This window comes from Littorina saxatilis, unplaced genomic scaffold (assembly GCF_037325665.1).
Source record: "Littorina saxatilis isolate snail1 unplaced genomic scaffold, US_GU_Lsax_2.0 scaffold_371, whole genome shotgun sequence".
Classification (NCBI taxonomy): domain Eukaryota; kingdom Metazoa; phylum Mollusca; class Gastropoda; order Littorinimorpha; family Littorinidae; genus Littorina; species Littorina saxatilis.
In genome coordinates, this window is record NW_027126907.1 from 37,501 (window position 1) to 53,027 (window position 15,527).

The 15,527-nt window shown below is 41.3% G+C and overlaps 1 protein-coding gene and 1 long non-coding RNA gene across 3 annotated transcripts in view; one reads left to right on the forward strand and one right to left on the reverse strand.

The window, feature by feature from the left end:
• Positions 1-8,464: 8,464 nt before the first annotated feature.
• LOC138955399 (uncharacterized) overlaps positions 8,465-15,527 on the reverse strand; it is a 33,379-nt gene continuing 26,316 nt past the window's right edge. The window contains exons 4-5 of one of the 2 annotated variants that reach the window (XM_070327012.1): positions 9,987-10,518; positions 8,465-9,103 (exon numbers count right to left, since the gene is read on the reverse strand). In XM_070327012.1, coding sequence (XP_070183113.1) covers positions 8,697-9,103; positions 9,987-10,518 — 939 coding nt within the window. In that variant the 3' untranslated portion in view covers positions 8,465-8,696. The remainder of the gene's footprint in view (positions 9,104-9,986; positions 10,519-15,527) is intronic. The other variant, XM_070327011.1, reaches the window with a different exon arrangement.
• On the forward strand, positions 13,163-14,684 carry LOC138955397 (uncharacterized). The gene is made up of 3 exons (XR_011452221.1): positions 13,163-13,427; positions 13,793-13,864; positions 14,324-14,684. It is a non-coding gene; the product is annotated as an uncharacterized lncRNA (long non-coding RNA).

Genomic DNA, 15,527 nt, shown 5'->3' on the forward strand with positions numbered 1-15,527 from the left:
AACAAGCACGACATCTAATCAGTCCACTACAGTGATATCAGAAGTGAGAACTAAAGAACACTGTGTATACTATCAACATTTACCGACAGAACAAGCACGACATCTAATCAGTCCACTACAGTGATATCAGAAGTGAGAACTAAAGAACACTGTGTATACTATCAACATTTACCGACAGAACAAGCACGACATCTAATCAGTCCACTACAGTGATATCAGAAGTGAGAACTAAAGAACACTGTGTATACTATCAACATTTACCGACAGAACAAGCACGACATCTAATCAGTCCACTACAGTGATATCAGAAGTGAGAACTAAAGAACACTGTGTATACTATCAACATTTACCGACAGAACAAGCACGACATCTAATCAGTCCACTACAGTGATATCAGAAGTGAGAACTAAAGTACAACGTGCATAGTATCAACATTTACCGACAGAACAAGCACGACATCTAATCAGTCTACTACAGTGATATCAGAAGTGAGAACTAAAGAACACTGTGTATACTATCAACATTTACCGAAAGAACAAGCACGACATCTAATCAGTCCACTACAGTGATATCAGAAGTGAGAACTAAAGAACACTATGTATACTATCAACATTTACCGACAGAACAAGCACGACATCTAATCAGTCCACTACAGTGATATCAGAAGTGAGAACTAAAGAACACTGTGTATACTATCAACATTTACCGACAGAACAAGCACGACATCTAATCAGTCTACTACAGTGATATCAGAAGTGAGAACTAAAGAACACTGTGTATACTATCAACATTTACCGACAGAACAAGCACGACATCTAATCAGTCTACTACAGTGATATCAGAAGTGAGAACTAAAAATGCAGAAGAAAGAATATTTATAGGAACAACTTCGATTATAGTGAAACCCCTTTCTAATATCAACGCCCCCCCCCCCCCCCCCCCCCCATGTAATACTATCTCAATCGTAAGACCTTGTTTTCTCAGACTTTCTGTTCATAGCTTCAGTAAATGTACCCCCATTGTAAGACTCCCTCCGATTATTTCAGATTTCTGAGGCTCTTGATAGGGGGTTCCACTGTGCAGCGTTTGACCCAGTCACGAGTGCAGTTACGAGTTACTCAGATAATGTAAAGGCTGCACGACAAAATAACACATTTGCAAGAAGTGAAATGTATGCATTTGTTCCCCTATATCAGGTCCTCTTCTCACAGGAGTTTGAATTCGGAAAATGGTGAATGGGCAACTTTTTCTCGTTCGCTTTTCTTTTTAAAGGCATATGTACGCGCTCCCGTGTTTACAAAGTGTAGTTTGCCCATAATCGATGTCAAACGCACCATAAGACCATGTAATGACGATATGTCGCCATGCGCGGACCATATACATGCATTACAGCTTGTTTTAGAGTCTCAAAAACTTTGGATGTAAACAAAGACGCGGAGTTATTTCCCTTGCGTCAACGCTACCTCTGTTGGCAAATCTATAAATAGGACGATCCAGATCAAAATGAAAATTAACATATCTCAACATTGAAGGGGTCCTAGACCACAATATTTTGCAGGGAACTTAATTTAGCATGTCTCCAGCTGTTGGTAAAGCAATTAGCGTGTATAGTCATCGAGTACATATGGCTTTAATAGCAGAAAATAAACCCAAAAACAAAGCGACTGCCAACTTTCCAAAGTTCAGAATAAAAAAAACCCAAGGAAGGTATGTTGTTGAAACGTTTGTTATTGACAAAACAATTACAAAAATAAGAAATATATAAAAATATGAAAAAAATATTTAAAAAAGATCGCTGGGTCCAAATATTTGTTTGTTTGTGTGTTTGTTTGCTTAACGCCCAGCCGACCACGAAGGGCCATATCAGGGCGGTGCTGCTTTGACATATAACGTGCGCCACACACAAGACAGAAGTCGCAGCACAGGCTTCATGTCTCACCCAGTCACATTATTCTGACACCGGACCAACCAGCACTAACCCCATAATGCCAGACGCCAGGCGGAGCAGCCACTAGATTGCCAATTTTAAAGTCTTAGGTATGACCCGGCCGGGGTTCGAACCCACGACCTCCCGATCACGGGGCGGACGCCTTACCACTAGGCCAACCGTGCCGGTAGCCTTTAATGTAAGTCCGGGGAGTGTCTGGTAACAGTGTGAGGGTCACCTTAGTCACAGGCTTATAACTCAAACAGTTTTCGCTCTTTTCTAAAACGGTTTTCACCACTGGATAGAGCATAAAAAACTCTTTTGGAAACTAGGCCGGTTTTCTGTTCATAACTGCTGTACAATTTACCCCCATTTTAAGACCTGATTATTTTAGATTTTTGAAGGTCTTAAAAGGGGCGGGGTTCCACTGTACAGCGTTTGGACCAGGCATGAGTGTAGTTACGAGTCAAGGTTCCACTGTACAGCGTTTGGACCAGGCATGAGTGTAGTTACGAGTCAAGGTTCCACTGTACAGCGTTTGGACCAGGCATGAGTGTAGTTACGAGTCGGGGTTTCACTGTACAGCGTTTGGACCAGGCATGAGTGTAGTTACGAGTCAGGGTTTCACTGTACAGCGTTTGGACCAGGCATGAGTGTAGTTACGAGTCAGGGTTTCACTGTACAGCCTTTGGACCAGGCATGAGTGTAGTTACGAGTCAGGGTTTCACTGTACAGCGTTTGGACCAGGCATGAGTGTAGCTACGAGTCAGGGTTTCACTGTACAGCCTTTGGACCAGGCATGAGTGTAGTTACGAGTCAGGGTTTCACTGTACAGCCTTTGGACCAGGCATGAGTGTAGTTACGAGTCAAGGTTCCACTGTACAGCGTTTGGACCAGGCATGAGTGTAGTTACGAGTCAAGGTTCCACTGTACAGCGTTTGGACCAGGCATGAGTGTAGTTACGAGTCAGGGTTCCACTGTACAGCGTTTGGACCAGGCATGAGTGTAGTTACGAGTCAGGGTTTCACTGTACAGCCTTTGGACCAGGCATGAGTGTAGTTACGAGTCAGGGTTTCACTGTACAGCGTTTGGACCAGGCATGAGTGTAGCTACGAGTCAGGGTTTCACTGTACAGCGTTTGGACCAGGCATGAGTGTAGTTACGAGTCAGGGTTTCACTGTACAGCCTTTGGACCAGGCATGAGTGTAGTTACGAGTCAGGGTTTCACTGTACAGCCTTTGGACCAGGCATGAGTGTAGTTACGAGTCAGGGTTTCACTGTACAGCCTTTGGACCAGGCATGAGTGTAGTTACGAGTCAGGGTTTCACTGTACAGCGTTTGGACCAGGCATGAGTGTAGTTACGAGTCAGGGTTTCACTGTACAGCGTTTGGACCAGGCATGAGTGTAGCTACGAGTCAGGGTTTCACTGTACAGCGTTTGGACCAGGCATGAGTGTAGCTACGAGTCAGGGTTTCACTGTACAGCGTTTGGACCAGGCATGAGTGTAGTTACGAGTCAGGGTTTCACTGTACAGCGTTTGGACCAGGCATGAGTGTAGTTACGAGTCAGGGTTCCACTGTACAGCGTTTGGACCAGGCATGAGCGTAGTTACGAGTCAGGGTTTCACTGTACAGCGTTTGGACCAGGCATGAGTGTAGTTAAGAGTCAGGGTTTCACTGTACAGCGTTTGGACCAGGCATGAGTGTAGTTACGAGTCAGGGTTTCACTGTACAGCGTTTGGACCAGGCATGAGTGTAGTTACGAGTCAGGGTTTCACTGTACAGCGTTTGGACCAGGCATGAGTGTAGTTACGAGTCAGGGTTTCACTGTACAGCGTTTGGACCAGGCATGAGTGTAGTTACGAGTCAGGGTTCCACTGTACAGCGTTTGGACCAGGCATGAGTGTAGTTACGAGTCAGGGTTTCATTGTACAGCGTTTGGACCAGGCATGAGTGTAGTTACGTGTCAGGGTTTTACTGTACAGCCTTTGGACCAGGCATGAGTGTAGTTACGAGTCAGGGTTTCACTGTACAGCGTTTGGACCAGGCATGAGTGTAGTTACGAGTCAGTCAGATAAGAAAGAATGCACGACAAAAATAATATCACGCAAGGACAGAAGGCATGTCAGTATTTTTGTTTTGTTTTGTTTTTTGTTTTTACATATCAGGTCTTCTTCTAACAGGAGTTTGAATTGTGAAATGGTCAATGTGCGACTTTTTCTCATTCATATGATGCCTGTTTTCTGTCAAATTGTGTTTCCAGCACGACTTCTCTTCAGTTATTTTCCCCATCAATGCAACCAGTCACAAACTCAATCGCTCAACCGCTCAATCAGCCAAAAGATCAATCAACCAATCAAACAATCAATCAATCAGCCGAACAATCAATTAATCATTATATCTATGAACAAATGGAATAATCCAAATGTTCCTACAAGTGCCTGTGTTTACACGGCTGGTGCAATCGTTCTGTTTGTTCAAGGCAATACGAGGAAAAAATGCAATGTGTACTTCGACCTTGTTTGCAATAATGCACCTGTGCTAAGTTTTAAACCCAGTCTACTGATAACGAGAGTGAACAAAGTGTAAGAGGTTTTTTTAACACACACACACGCACACACACACACACACACACACACACACACACACACACACACACACACGCACACACACACACACACACACACACACACGCACGCACGCACACACACACACACACATACGCACACACAAACAAACACACACACACACACCGTCACACACACACACCGTCACACACACACACACACACACACCGTCACACACACACACACACACACACACACACACACACACACACACACACACACACACACACACACACACACACACACACACACATTCCAAATAGTATTTTTGTTCTGAAGACTGCATGTTGAATTTAATTTTTATTCGAAAAAAACGCTCCTTTCGGGAGTAAAATGATATGATAGCAGGCGGAGTAACATTATTGAAAATAAATCTGTCACACACAAATGCACTAAGCTCCCCTTCTTTGCGATTTAGATGATTTCTTTTTTTACGATTTACACTGACACGCACCTAGGGAGACAAACCTCACCCTCCGCTCTCGTTAAGACTTGCAGTCAATGCTTGACTGAATTTAACAAAATCAAAACAAAACATGGTATCCCATGTTACCAAAGAGAGTAGCCTTGGTAACGCTTTCTGCGAATAAAGCGTATCTTCCTTTCCAAAACAGAAAAGATGAATGTAAAGTTGTACCAAGACTGTTTTTTTTTTCCTTTTTACGATTTTCATAACAGAATGACGTTTACTTTTGGTCATGAACATATACAGGATGGACGTTCACGACCAAAAGTAAACGTCAGTCTGTTAAAAAAAATAACCACCCAGCAACAAGCCTGCATCCTCGATAGCTCATGGGTTGAGAAGCTACACTTTGTGGGTACTACTTTTAGCGACTAACAAGTTCTAATTGCTCAAATGTACGAAATATACATCACTGCAGCAGACAACACAAACTCACCGCATGTAAACTAACAACTACCAGGCTTGAACAACCATGATTCATTATAACATCAGCTGTTTTTTCAAACGAAATCTAACTTGTACAAACCATCGTCGCGAGCAACGTCTCAACGCAAGTAACTCTCATACTTTGTGTAGAGACTAGAATTGTTTCCCTTCCAGATTTCTACTCATCGGCAACTTCGACAAAAAGACTGCAATCTGTCGGTCATATACCAAATATATTTCATTTCATAAATAAGACACGCAAGCAAATGCACATATCCTTGAATTTCAAGAAAATGAAGCGGTTCCATATACTGTCTTGCCTTAAAAAACAGAACTTCATACAGTATTTGCATTGGAACACAGGGGCAAAAGTTCGTCTGCTACTCAATACGACGGAAGAAACTTTCCTTAGCGGTATCAAAACATAAACAAGTCGCGTAAGGCGAAAATACAATATTTAGTCAAGTAGCTGTCGAACTCACAGAATGAAACTGAACGCAATGCAACGCAGCAAGACCGTATACTCGTGGTCCACCGCTCACGGCATAGGCAGTGAAATTGACAAGAAGAGCGGGGTAGTGGTTACGCTATGCTGCATAGCACGCTTTTCTGTACCTCTCTTCGTTTTAACTTTCTGAGCGTGTTTTTAATCCAAACATATCATATCTATATGTTTTTGGAATCAGGAACCGACAAGGAATAAGATGAAAGTGTTTTTAAAACGATTTCGAAAAAAAAATTTTGATAATAATTTTTATATATTTAATTTTCAGAGCTTGTTTTTAATCCGAATATAACATATTTATATGTTTTTGGAATCAGCAAATGATGGAGAATAAGATAAACGTAAATTTGGATCGTTTTATAAATTTTTATTTTTTTTTACAATTTTCAGATTTTTAATGACCAAAGTCATTAATTAATTTTTAAGCCACCAAGCTGAAATGCAATACCGAACCCCGGGCTTCGTCGAAGATTACTTGACCAAAATTTCAACCAATTTGGTTGAAAAATGAGGGCGTGACAGTGCCGCCTCAACTTTCACGAAAAGCCGGATATGACGTCATCAAAGACATTTATCAAAAAAATGAAAAAAACGTTCCGAGATTTCATACCCAGGAACTCTCATGTCAAATTTCATAAAGATCGGTCCAGTAGTTTAGTCTGAATCGCTCTACACACACACACACACACACAGACACACACACAGACACACACACACACGCACACACGCACATACACCACGACCCTCGTTTCGATTCCCCCTCGATGTTAAAATATTTAGTCAAAACTTGACTAAATATAAAAAGAACACAAAAGTAACTACCTTTACCGCCTCAGCAGATCAACTGTATAACTGTTTCATATGATTTCATTCTAAACCAAATAAACTGCTGTAAAGTGTTATCAGAATAGAACGATTTTCACGGAACTCTTCAACCTCGCATTAATCATTCCCTTGTGCAGGTACACTGGCAGGATCACTAGACTCGATCAAACTGTGGCACTAAAACACATTTTCTCTTTGGAAAAACTGAAGAAAGTAGGGATAAATTGGTTACACACCTCGTTATTAGATCAAGAATCTAAAGTTCACAATCGGTTATTACAGGTAACGTGTTACTTTCTGACAGTATTGAATAATATTCGTTTTCTATGCAACACTGGTGACCAGCTTATTGCAGCATAATGATACCACTACAGTGGACCCCCACCCCCCCCCCCCCCTCCCCTACTTTAAGACCTTGACAAATATAAGAAAAACTGGTCTTAAAGAGGAGGGAGTCTTAAAATGGAGATACATTTGCAGAGGTTATGAACAGATAATCTGACAAAAGGGGAAGATCTTAAGTTTGGGGGTCTTAAAATGGGGGGAGATCTTAAGTTTGGGGGTCATAAAATGGGAGATCTTAAGTTTGGGGGTCATAAAATGGGAGATCTTAAGTTTGGGGGTCATAAAATGGGGGAAGATCTTAAGTTTGGGGGTCTTAAAATGGGGGGAGATCTTAAATTTGGGGGTCATAAAATGGGAGATCTTAAGTTTGGGGGTCATAAAATGGAGGAAGATCTTAAGTTTGGGGGTCTTAAAATGGGGGGAGATCTTAAGTTTGGGGGTCATAAAATGGGAGATCTTAAGTTTGGGGGTCATACAATGGGGAAAGATCTTAAGTTTGGGGGTCTTAAAATGGGGGGAGATCTTAAGTTTGGGGGTCATAAAATGGGAGATCTTAAGTTTGGGGGTCATAAAATGGGGGAAGATCTTAAGTTTGGGGGTCTTAAAATGGGGGGAGATCTTAAGTTTGGGGGTCTTAAAATGGGGGGAGATCTTAAGTTTGGGGGTCTTAAAATGGGGGGAGATCTTAAGTTTGGGGGTCTTAAAATGGGGGGAGATCTTAAGTTTGGGGGTCATAAAATGGGGGGAGATCTTAAGTTTGGGGGTCTTAAAATGGGGGGAGATCTTAAGTTTGGGGGTCATAAAATGGGGGGAGATCTTAAGTTTGGGGGTCATAAAATGGGAGGAGATCTTAAGTTTGGGGGTCATAAAATGGGGGGAGATCTTATATTTGGGGGTCATAAAATGGGGGGAGATCTTAAGCTTGGGGGTCTTAAAATGGGGGGAGATCTTAAGTTTGGGGGTCATAAAATGGGGAAAAATCTTAAGTTTGGGGGTCATAAAATGGGGGGAGATCTTAAGTTTGGGGGTCTTAAAATGGGGGGAGATCTTAAGTTTGGGGGTCATAAAATGGGGGGAGATCTTAAGTTTGGGGGTCTTAAAATGGGGGGAGATCTTAAGTTTGGGGGTCTTAAAATGGGGGGAGATCTTAAGTTTGGGTGTCATAAAATAGGGAAAGATCTTAAGTTTGGGGGTCATAAAATGGGGAAAAATCTTAAGTTTGGGGGTCTTAAACTGGGGGGAGATCTTAAGTTTGGGGGTCATAAAATGGGGAAAGATCTTAAGTTTGGGGGTCATAAAATGGGGAAAGATCTTAAGTTTGGGGGTCATAAAATGGGGAAAGATCTTAAGTTTGGGGGTCTTAAAATGGGGGGAGATCTTAAGTTTGGGGGTCTTAAAATGGGGGGGAGATCTTAAGTTTGGGGGTCATAAAATGGGGGGAGATCTTAAGTTTGGGGGTCATAAAATGGGGGGAGATCTTAAGTTTGGGGGTCTTAAAATGGGGGGAGATCTTAAGTTTGGGGGTCATAAAATGGGGGTTCCACTCTATCAGGCAAAGTGGGTGAAAACTTTCGATTACTGCGAATGGTCAACCAGAAAACCACTGAAGGCGGTTTGATAGTGCCCGAAAAAATTATTCGTGGTCGGCACGTTCAGCCATACCTTCTGTCCTGCAGTCAGGTGAACGACAGCATGGACAGACGCCGACTGTGAGAATAATGCTACATCTGTTAGAACATAATCCATCTCTGTACCGTCCACCACCAGAGACAACACCGAAATATGATCACCACTGTAGTCCTCTGTGGTGGCCAGGAAGCAGTAGGTAGCGGTGTAGGGCGCGGTAAACTTTCCGGTGCTGCTGTTGTAGGCGTTGCCATGGTTACTGACCACTGTGGGCAGGATGAGGGCGGACCCCACGGGGAGATCTTGTATGGCTGTGTCAAGTCTGGCGTGGAAGCTGACCGTTTGGTTCAGCAGTACTGCAACACAAACATGTTTAGAAATCAAAAAGGGTAACGCATTATTCTTTTTCTTCATTTTTTTATTCTTTATCTTAATCATTTTCATCCTCCTCCTCATCCTCCTCCTCATCCTCATCCTCCTCCTCCTCCTCCTCCTCATCATCATCATCATCATCATCATCATCATCCTTTCCCCTCCTCCTGGTCGTCATCATCATCATCATCATCATCATCATCATCATCATCATCATCATCATAATCATCATCATCATCATCATCATCATTTCTCCTCCTCTTCTTTCTCCTCCTCCTCCTCCTCCCCCTCTTCCTCCTCCTCCTCCTCCTCCTCCTCCTCATCATCATCATCATCATCATCATCATCATCATCATCATCATCATCATCATCTGTATCATCATCATTATTAAAAAAAAAATGTCTGAGTTGTTTCATAGTCTTAAAATGATGTTAGATAGGCCTACATTTTTGACAAGCACGTCTAGACACACAGTTGTGATTTCGGAAAAATTATCTGAGCTCCTTGCAATCATTTCAGTATGGTTCATGGATGGGACTGAAAAATTTCATGAATCCTGAATAGAACCACACACCAAAAAAAAAAAAACCAAAAAAAAAAAAGAAGAGAGAAACAAAAACCGGGCCATAATCGAATCCGGATTTCCGGCGCATACCGGAAGAATCCCACCCATGGTGATTACAAAGAAACAGTGTACAATTACTGGTCAAGTATCACGTATCGTATATTTTTAGCTAGCGGTTACCCGGCCACTAAGGACAATTCACAGTACACGCGAACAGGTTTTTTTAATTTCCATATGTTCGTTTGTGTTCAATGATTAGGGCCTATATCTTATAATAATAAAATATATAGGTCTAGCTTACGGTTTTCCAAGACGTCCTTTTCAGTTTTTAGGGCGTTGTACTTGGTCGTCAGGTCGTTGTTGTTGCTCTCTAGCGCGTTGTACTTGGTCGTTAGGTCGCTGTTCTTACTTTCCAGGGCGTTGTACTTGGTCGTCAGGTCGCTGTTCTTACTTTCCAGGGCGTTGTACTTGGTCGTCAGGTCGCTGTTCTTACTTTCCAGGGCGTTGTACTTGGTCGTCAGGTCGCTGTTCTTACTTTCCAGGGCGTTGTACTTGGTCGTCAGGTCGCTGTTGTTGCTCTCCACGTCGTGAACCCGTGTCTTCAGTTCGTTGTTTACATTCTCCAGTGAAGCCTGACGAGCCTCGAGAACTGCCTGACGAGCCTCCATCTTGTCAACAGTCAGAGTAGCCTCCCCTGTCCTGTTGTCATGGAGACAGGCGGCAGAGGGAGGGAGGCGGCAGGTGTAGGTCCCCCCTTCCACAGGGTTGGGCAGCTTCAGGAGGAAAGAGCCGTCCTTGTAACTGGAGCTCTGCTCTGTCTTGCCTGAAGGGGTCTAGAACAATGAGGAGAATAACATTGTTTACAAAAACTTGACAAAACCTCTTTTCCTTTACTGCCGATATCGATTTTTTTTATTCCGCTAAAAAAATTTTTTTTTTAAAGTCGCGTGAAGCGATATAAAATCATTTAGTCAGTCGTTATCAAACTTTAAAGATCAATACCAGAAGCCAGGCATCACCGAGACTATCTTCAGATAGTTTCAGCGACCCATACCCGAAGACCGAGGCAGGTCACGCTCGTCTCCGCGAAGCATATGCGACCGTAGTAGGCCTACTTGCTGAACCGATTTTCTTTCATTCTGATCTCATTTTTTAGAGAAAGCATGACATATTCAAATATTTTTGAATTCAGGCGAAGATGAAGAAAACATTGCAATTATTTTTACATTTATTCAAGTTTTGACTTAAATTTTTTAACATAGAGGGGGAATCGAGACGAGGGTCGTGGTGTATGTGTGTCTGTGTGTGTGTGTGTCTGTCTGTCTGTGTGTGTGTGTGTGTAGAGCGATTCAGAGTAAACTACTGGACCGATCTTTATAAAATTTTACATGAAAGTTCCTGGTTATGATATCCCCAGAATATTTTTTCATTTTTTCGATAAATGTCTTTGATGACGTCATATCCGCCTTTATGTAAAAGTTGAGGCGGCACTGTCACACTCTCATTTTTTTAATCAAATTGATTGAAATTTTTGCAAAGCAATCTTCGACAAAGGCCGGACTTCGGTATTGCATTTCAGTTTGGTGGCTTAAAAATTAATTAATGACTTTGGTCATTAAAAATCTGAAAATTGTAATTTTTTTATATAAAACGATCCCAATTTACGTTCATCTTATTCTTCATCTTTTCCTGATTCCAAAAACATATAAATATGTTATATTCGGATTAAAAACAAGCTCTGAAAATTAAAAATATAAAAATTATGATCAAAATTAAATTTCATCTTATTCCTTGTCGGTTCCTGATTCAAAAAACATAGATATGATATGTTTGGATTAAAAACACGCTCAGAAAGTTAAAACGAAGAGAGGTACAGAAAAGCGTGCTATGCAGCACAGCGAACTCACTACCGCGCTAAACAGGCTCGTCAGTTTCACTGCGTTTTGCACGAGCGGCGGACTACGGTCATTGTGAAAAAATGCAGTGCGTTCAGTTTCATTTTGTGAGTTCCACAGCTTGACTAAATGTATTAATTTCGCCTTACGCAACTTGTTTTAATCTGCTTCTGAAAATTTGATTTTAATTACAACTTTAATGAGCAAACTAATGAACTATTTTTTAAGCTTTTACCACACCACCACCACCCATTCTGATAATCATTGCTCCACGGCTATCGCCAGTTTCTCTCTGACAGCATGCTAAATTATTGCGCGAATCTATCAAAACAAGAATACAGAGTTATCTCCCATATGTTTTTCGCGAGCACTGATATAAATTTGAGATCAGTGTTTGCGAGACGAAAATTATTGCAGATTGGCCGACTTCGACAGTGATCTCCGTTCTGTTCTTCACAGTTATGATAAAGACATCGTTCTAAGGACAAAACAAGTCGAAATTTTGAGACTGCTGTCGGAAGGAGACCGTGATATATGGTTGCATCACTCTCAACTAGTTACAGAAAAAATCGTCTGCACCGGCGCGCACCGAAGCCAAAGTTGATTATCACGTGACACTTTAGAGTTGTTTGCACAGTATATGCATCCGCGAAAGATAGCTCGCTTGAAACTGTCTTACATATCAATTCCTTTGTCATTTAAAAATTACACAACACCATGAAAAATCATTATCGACGATCGCGAATCTGCTTATATCCATAACACATTACGAAAATATCTAAATATTTAAAAAAATCGATTTCCTCTCCAGAGAAGGAAAACCAAGGCATCCTGTCAGGGATAGAATGAGACCCGAAGGGAAGTAACTCATTTTTGACCTGAGTTCAGTATGCACCACCACCACCCTCGTTTCGATTCTTCGTCTATGTTAAAACATGTAGTCAAAACTTGACTAAATGTAAAAAGAAAAGTGTTGTCATGATACTATATCCAAAGAAAATTCCGAACAGCCAACCAGGCTTATCTTTTTTTTAATGTTTCCGTTTTTGATCTAAAAAATAAACCATGAAAGTACGAACACACACCAACGTGCTCTAACACACGTGCGTGCATACATCAGAGCCGAGAGAGAACAACGGGGCATTATATCCGTTAGGACTACATGCATATTTCGATCATAATTGTATATACGATATAAAAACGGTGTGGGCGGAGGGGGGGACTGGAGGGGGACTGGCGTGGGTTTCATTAGAGTGTTAAAAGGTTCTATTAAGATTTGTTTTTAAAGCGCAATTAAGATATCGCCTCTAGTGCTAGTTTAGTGTGGGAATCACATACTCGTACCTACTTTTAGGGATGGGACAGTAAAAGCTAAACCTTTTTTTTATTTCGTCAATATATTTTAAGAAATGTAAAATCAGATTCATTTAAATAAAAAAAAATTCTAAAAGAAAGATTGTGCTGAAGTGAAGTAAAGCAAGAATGAAAAATAGTATAGTAGTATGTTATTTTTAACTTTACGCTCAAGTTCTTTGGAATTCAGCGCACAAGCAAAAAAGAAATCATTTCATGCACTGAGCTTCAGTGGTATTTTTGGTGTGTTTTTTCCACTGCATAGTTAGTGGTGTGTGTGTTACTGTGTCATGAGACTCACATTATAATTGAAACAGCGATGCTTAGAGTTTTAAATCAAATGTGTTTGTGTTGCACAGTGCGTACTGATGTAGGCAGGATATTTGAATTATTGCAGATGCATACCAGCTGGATCCTGTTGTAACATGTCACACCTTGAGATGAGACACCCACAATGGAAACATCACACTCACAGCTGTCTTGAATTGGAAAAGGTCAGTTGCCTCTTTATTATTCATGTACACAGTGTATGTGTTTTGTGCTGTGTGTGCAGTTTAAATTTCATAGATCACTCTGGCTTACTGTTACTTTTTTGTGTACAAATTTGTGTATCTGATGGTTTTGGGGGCTTTATGTTCTAATTTGAACACTTCTGAAGAATGGCATATATATATATATATGTGCACTTTTTGTGTAGGTTTTTGTGTTGCCTCTATGCCATGCTTTAACCATACAGACTCATATTGTGGCTTGTGTGTGGTTTTTTTTTAATCATGGTGATGTTAGTAAGTTGTGGAATTATCTGAGTAATTCTGAGTTAAATTAAAATCAGTAACAGTGTGGCCACTTATGTTTGCAGTACACAGCGGCTGACCATCCGGATCATGTTTCCTATTGGGAATTGATCTTGGCTGTTTCTGTTCTGCAAAAGGTATGATTAAGGCTTCCTTTGATGATGAATGTTTGTGTGTGTGTTTCTGTGCATGTGTCACTGTGTGTATGTGTGTGTGTGTGTGTGTGTGTGTGTGTGTGTGTGTGTGTGTGTGTGTGTGTGTGTGTGTGTGTGTGTGAATGAAACTTCAGTAATTTATGCTTTCACTTTTCAGTGGGGTAGTCATATTTCAGAGTTACACGACATACAAGCCAAAATATGATATATTTTGCTGAAATTTGAATCAATGAATGTCTTTGTAGTCAGTAATTTTCAGGGTTGAAGTTAGTTCTGACTCAAAATGACTGTGATTGATAAACTCCATATCAAAAATGTTAGTTAGAACAAGTATGATTTAAACTCAATTTAACTGAATTCATACAGGGAGAGGATTGTTTTCACGAAGGTTACCAGTATACCAGTTTTATGATTTTTCAAAGTGCACAATCTCTTTTTCAGTGGACCCATTGAACTTCAAGTCCTGCATTTACAATGGTCCAGTGCTGTGTTAACCGGCACGGTTGGCCTAGTGGTAAGGCGTCCGCCCCGTGATCGGGAGGTCGTGGGTTCGAACCCCGGCCGGGTCATACCTAAGACTTTAAAATTGGCAATCTAGTGGCTGCTCCGCCTGGCGTCTGGCATTATGGGGTTAGTGCTAGGACTGGTTGGTCCGGTGTCAGAATAATGTGACTGGGTGAGACATGAAGCCTGTGCTGCGACTTCTGTCTTGTGTGTGGCGCACGTTAAATGTCAAAGCAGCACCGCCCTGATATGGCTCTTCATGGTCGGCTGGGCGTTAAGCAAACAAACAAACAAACCAACAAACAAAAGTGCTGTGTTTATCTGCTAACCTGGTCATACCAATGCGTTGTTGTGAACAGGTAAGTAATGCTTTTGCTTGTTATTTTCTCTTTGGTTTCATCTATTTTATGCAGTTGTCCCTACTTCAGTACCTGTGTTTTGGACTGAACGTGTAGAGCTCAGAATTCTCTATGTCATGCTTAAACCACAGGGTAATCCTTTGACTTGCGCGCGCATGTGGGTGTGTTTATTGGTGATGTCAGTAGGTATAAGTGAGTAGTTATGATTTTAAATGAGTAACAGTGTGTCTGCTTATGATTGCAGCACACACATTATGGCCAACCATCCTGATGATGTTTCCCTGTGGAGAGATCTTTGCTGTTTCTGTTCTGCAAAAGGATTGACTGCGGCTTTCACTAATGGTATGTTTGATTTTGTTTTGTTTTTCTCAGATCTTCATGCTTTCAGCGGGGTAGTCAGACTTGAGAGTTACAGGTCTGATGAAGATTTTCAATCTTGGTTGTAATTATTATCTTGATTCCTGGGTAGTGTTGTGGTTGTGCACCAATGTTATTCAACAAAATGCTTTGGCATTTCAATATTGGATGCCTTGTTTTTGTTTTATGAACCTAAACTGTGCTCTGAGTCTGACTGTGTTTTCAGCCTCTGTCATAATAGGTCAGGTATGCAGACCCCAGGCCTGCATGTTGAATGTTTATAGTTTTGACCCCATGGAATTTCTTTAGATACAAAATTGCGGTACTACTTGTCTCCGAAAAACCCCGAAAACCTCCGAAAACCTCATCAGAAATAAGACAATTCGTCCTTAGATCGTGTTTTGTTACATAATTGTTTGCAATCA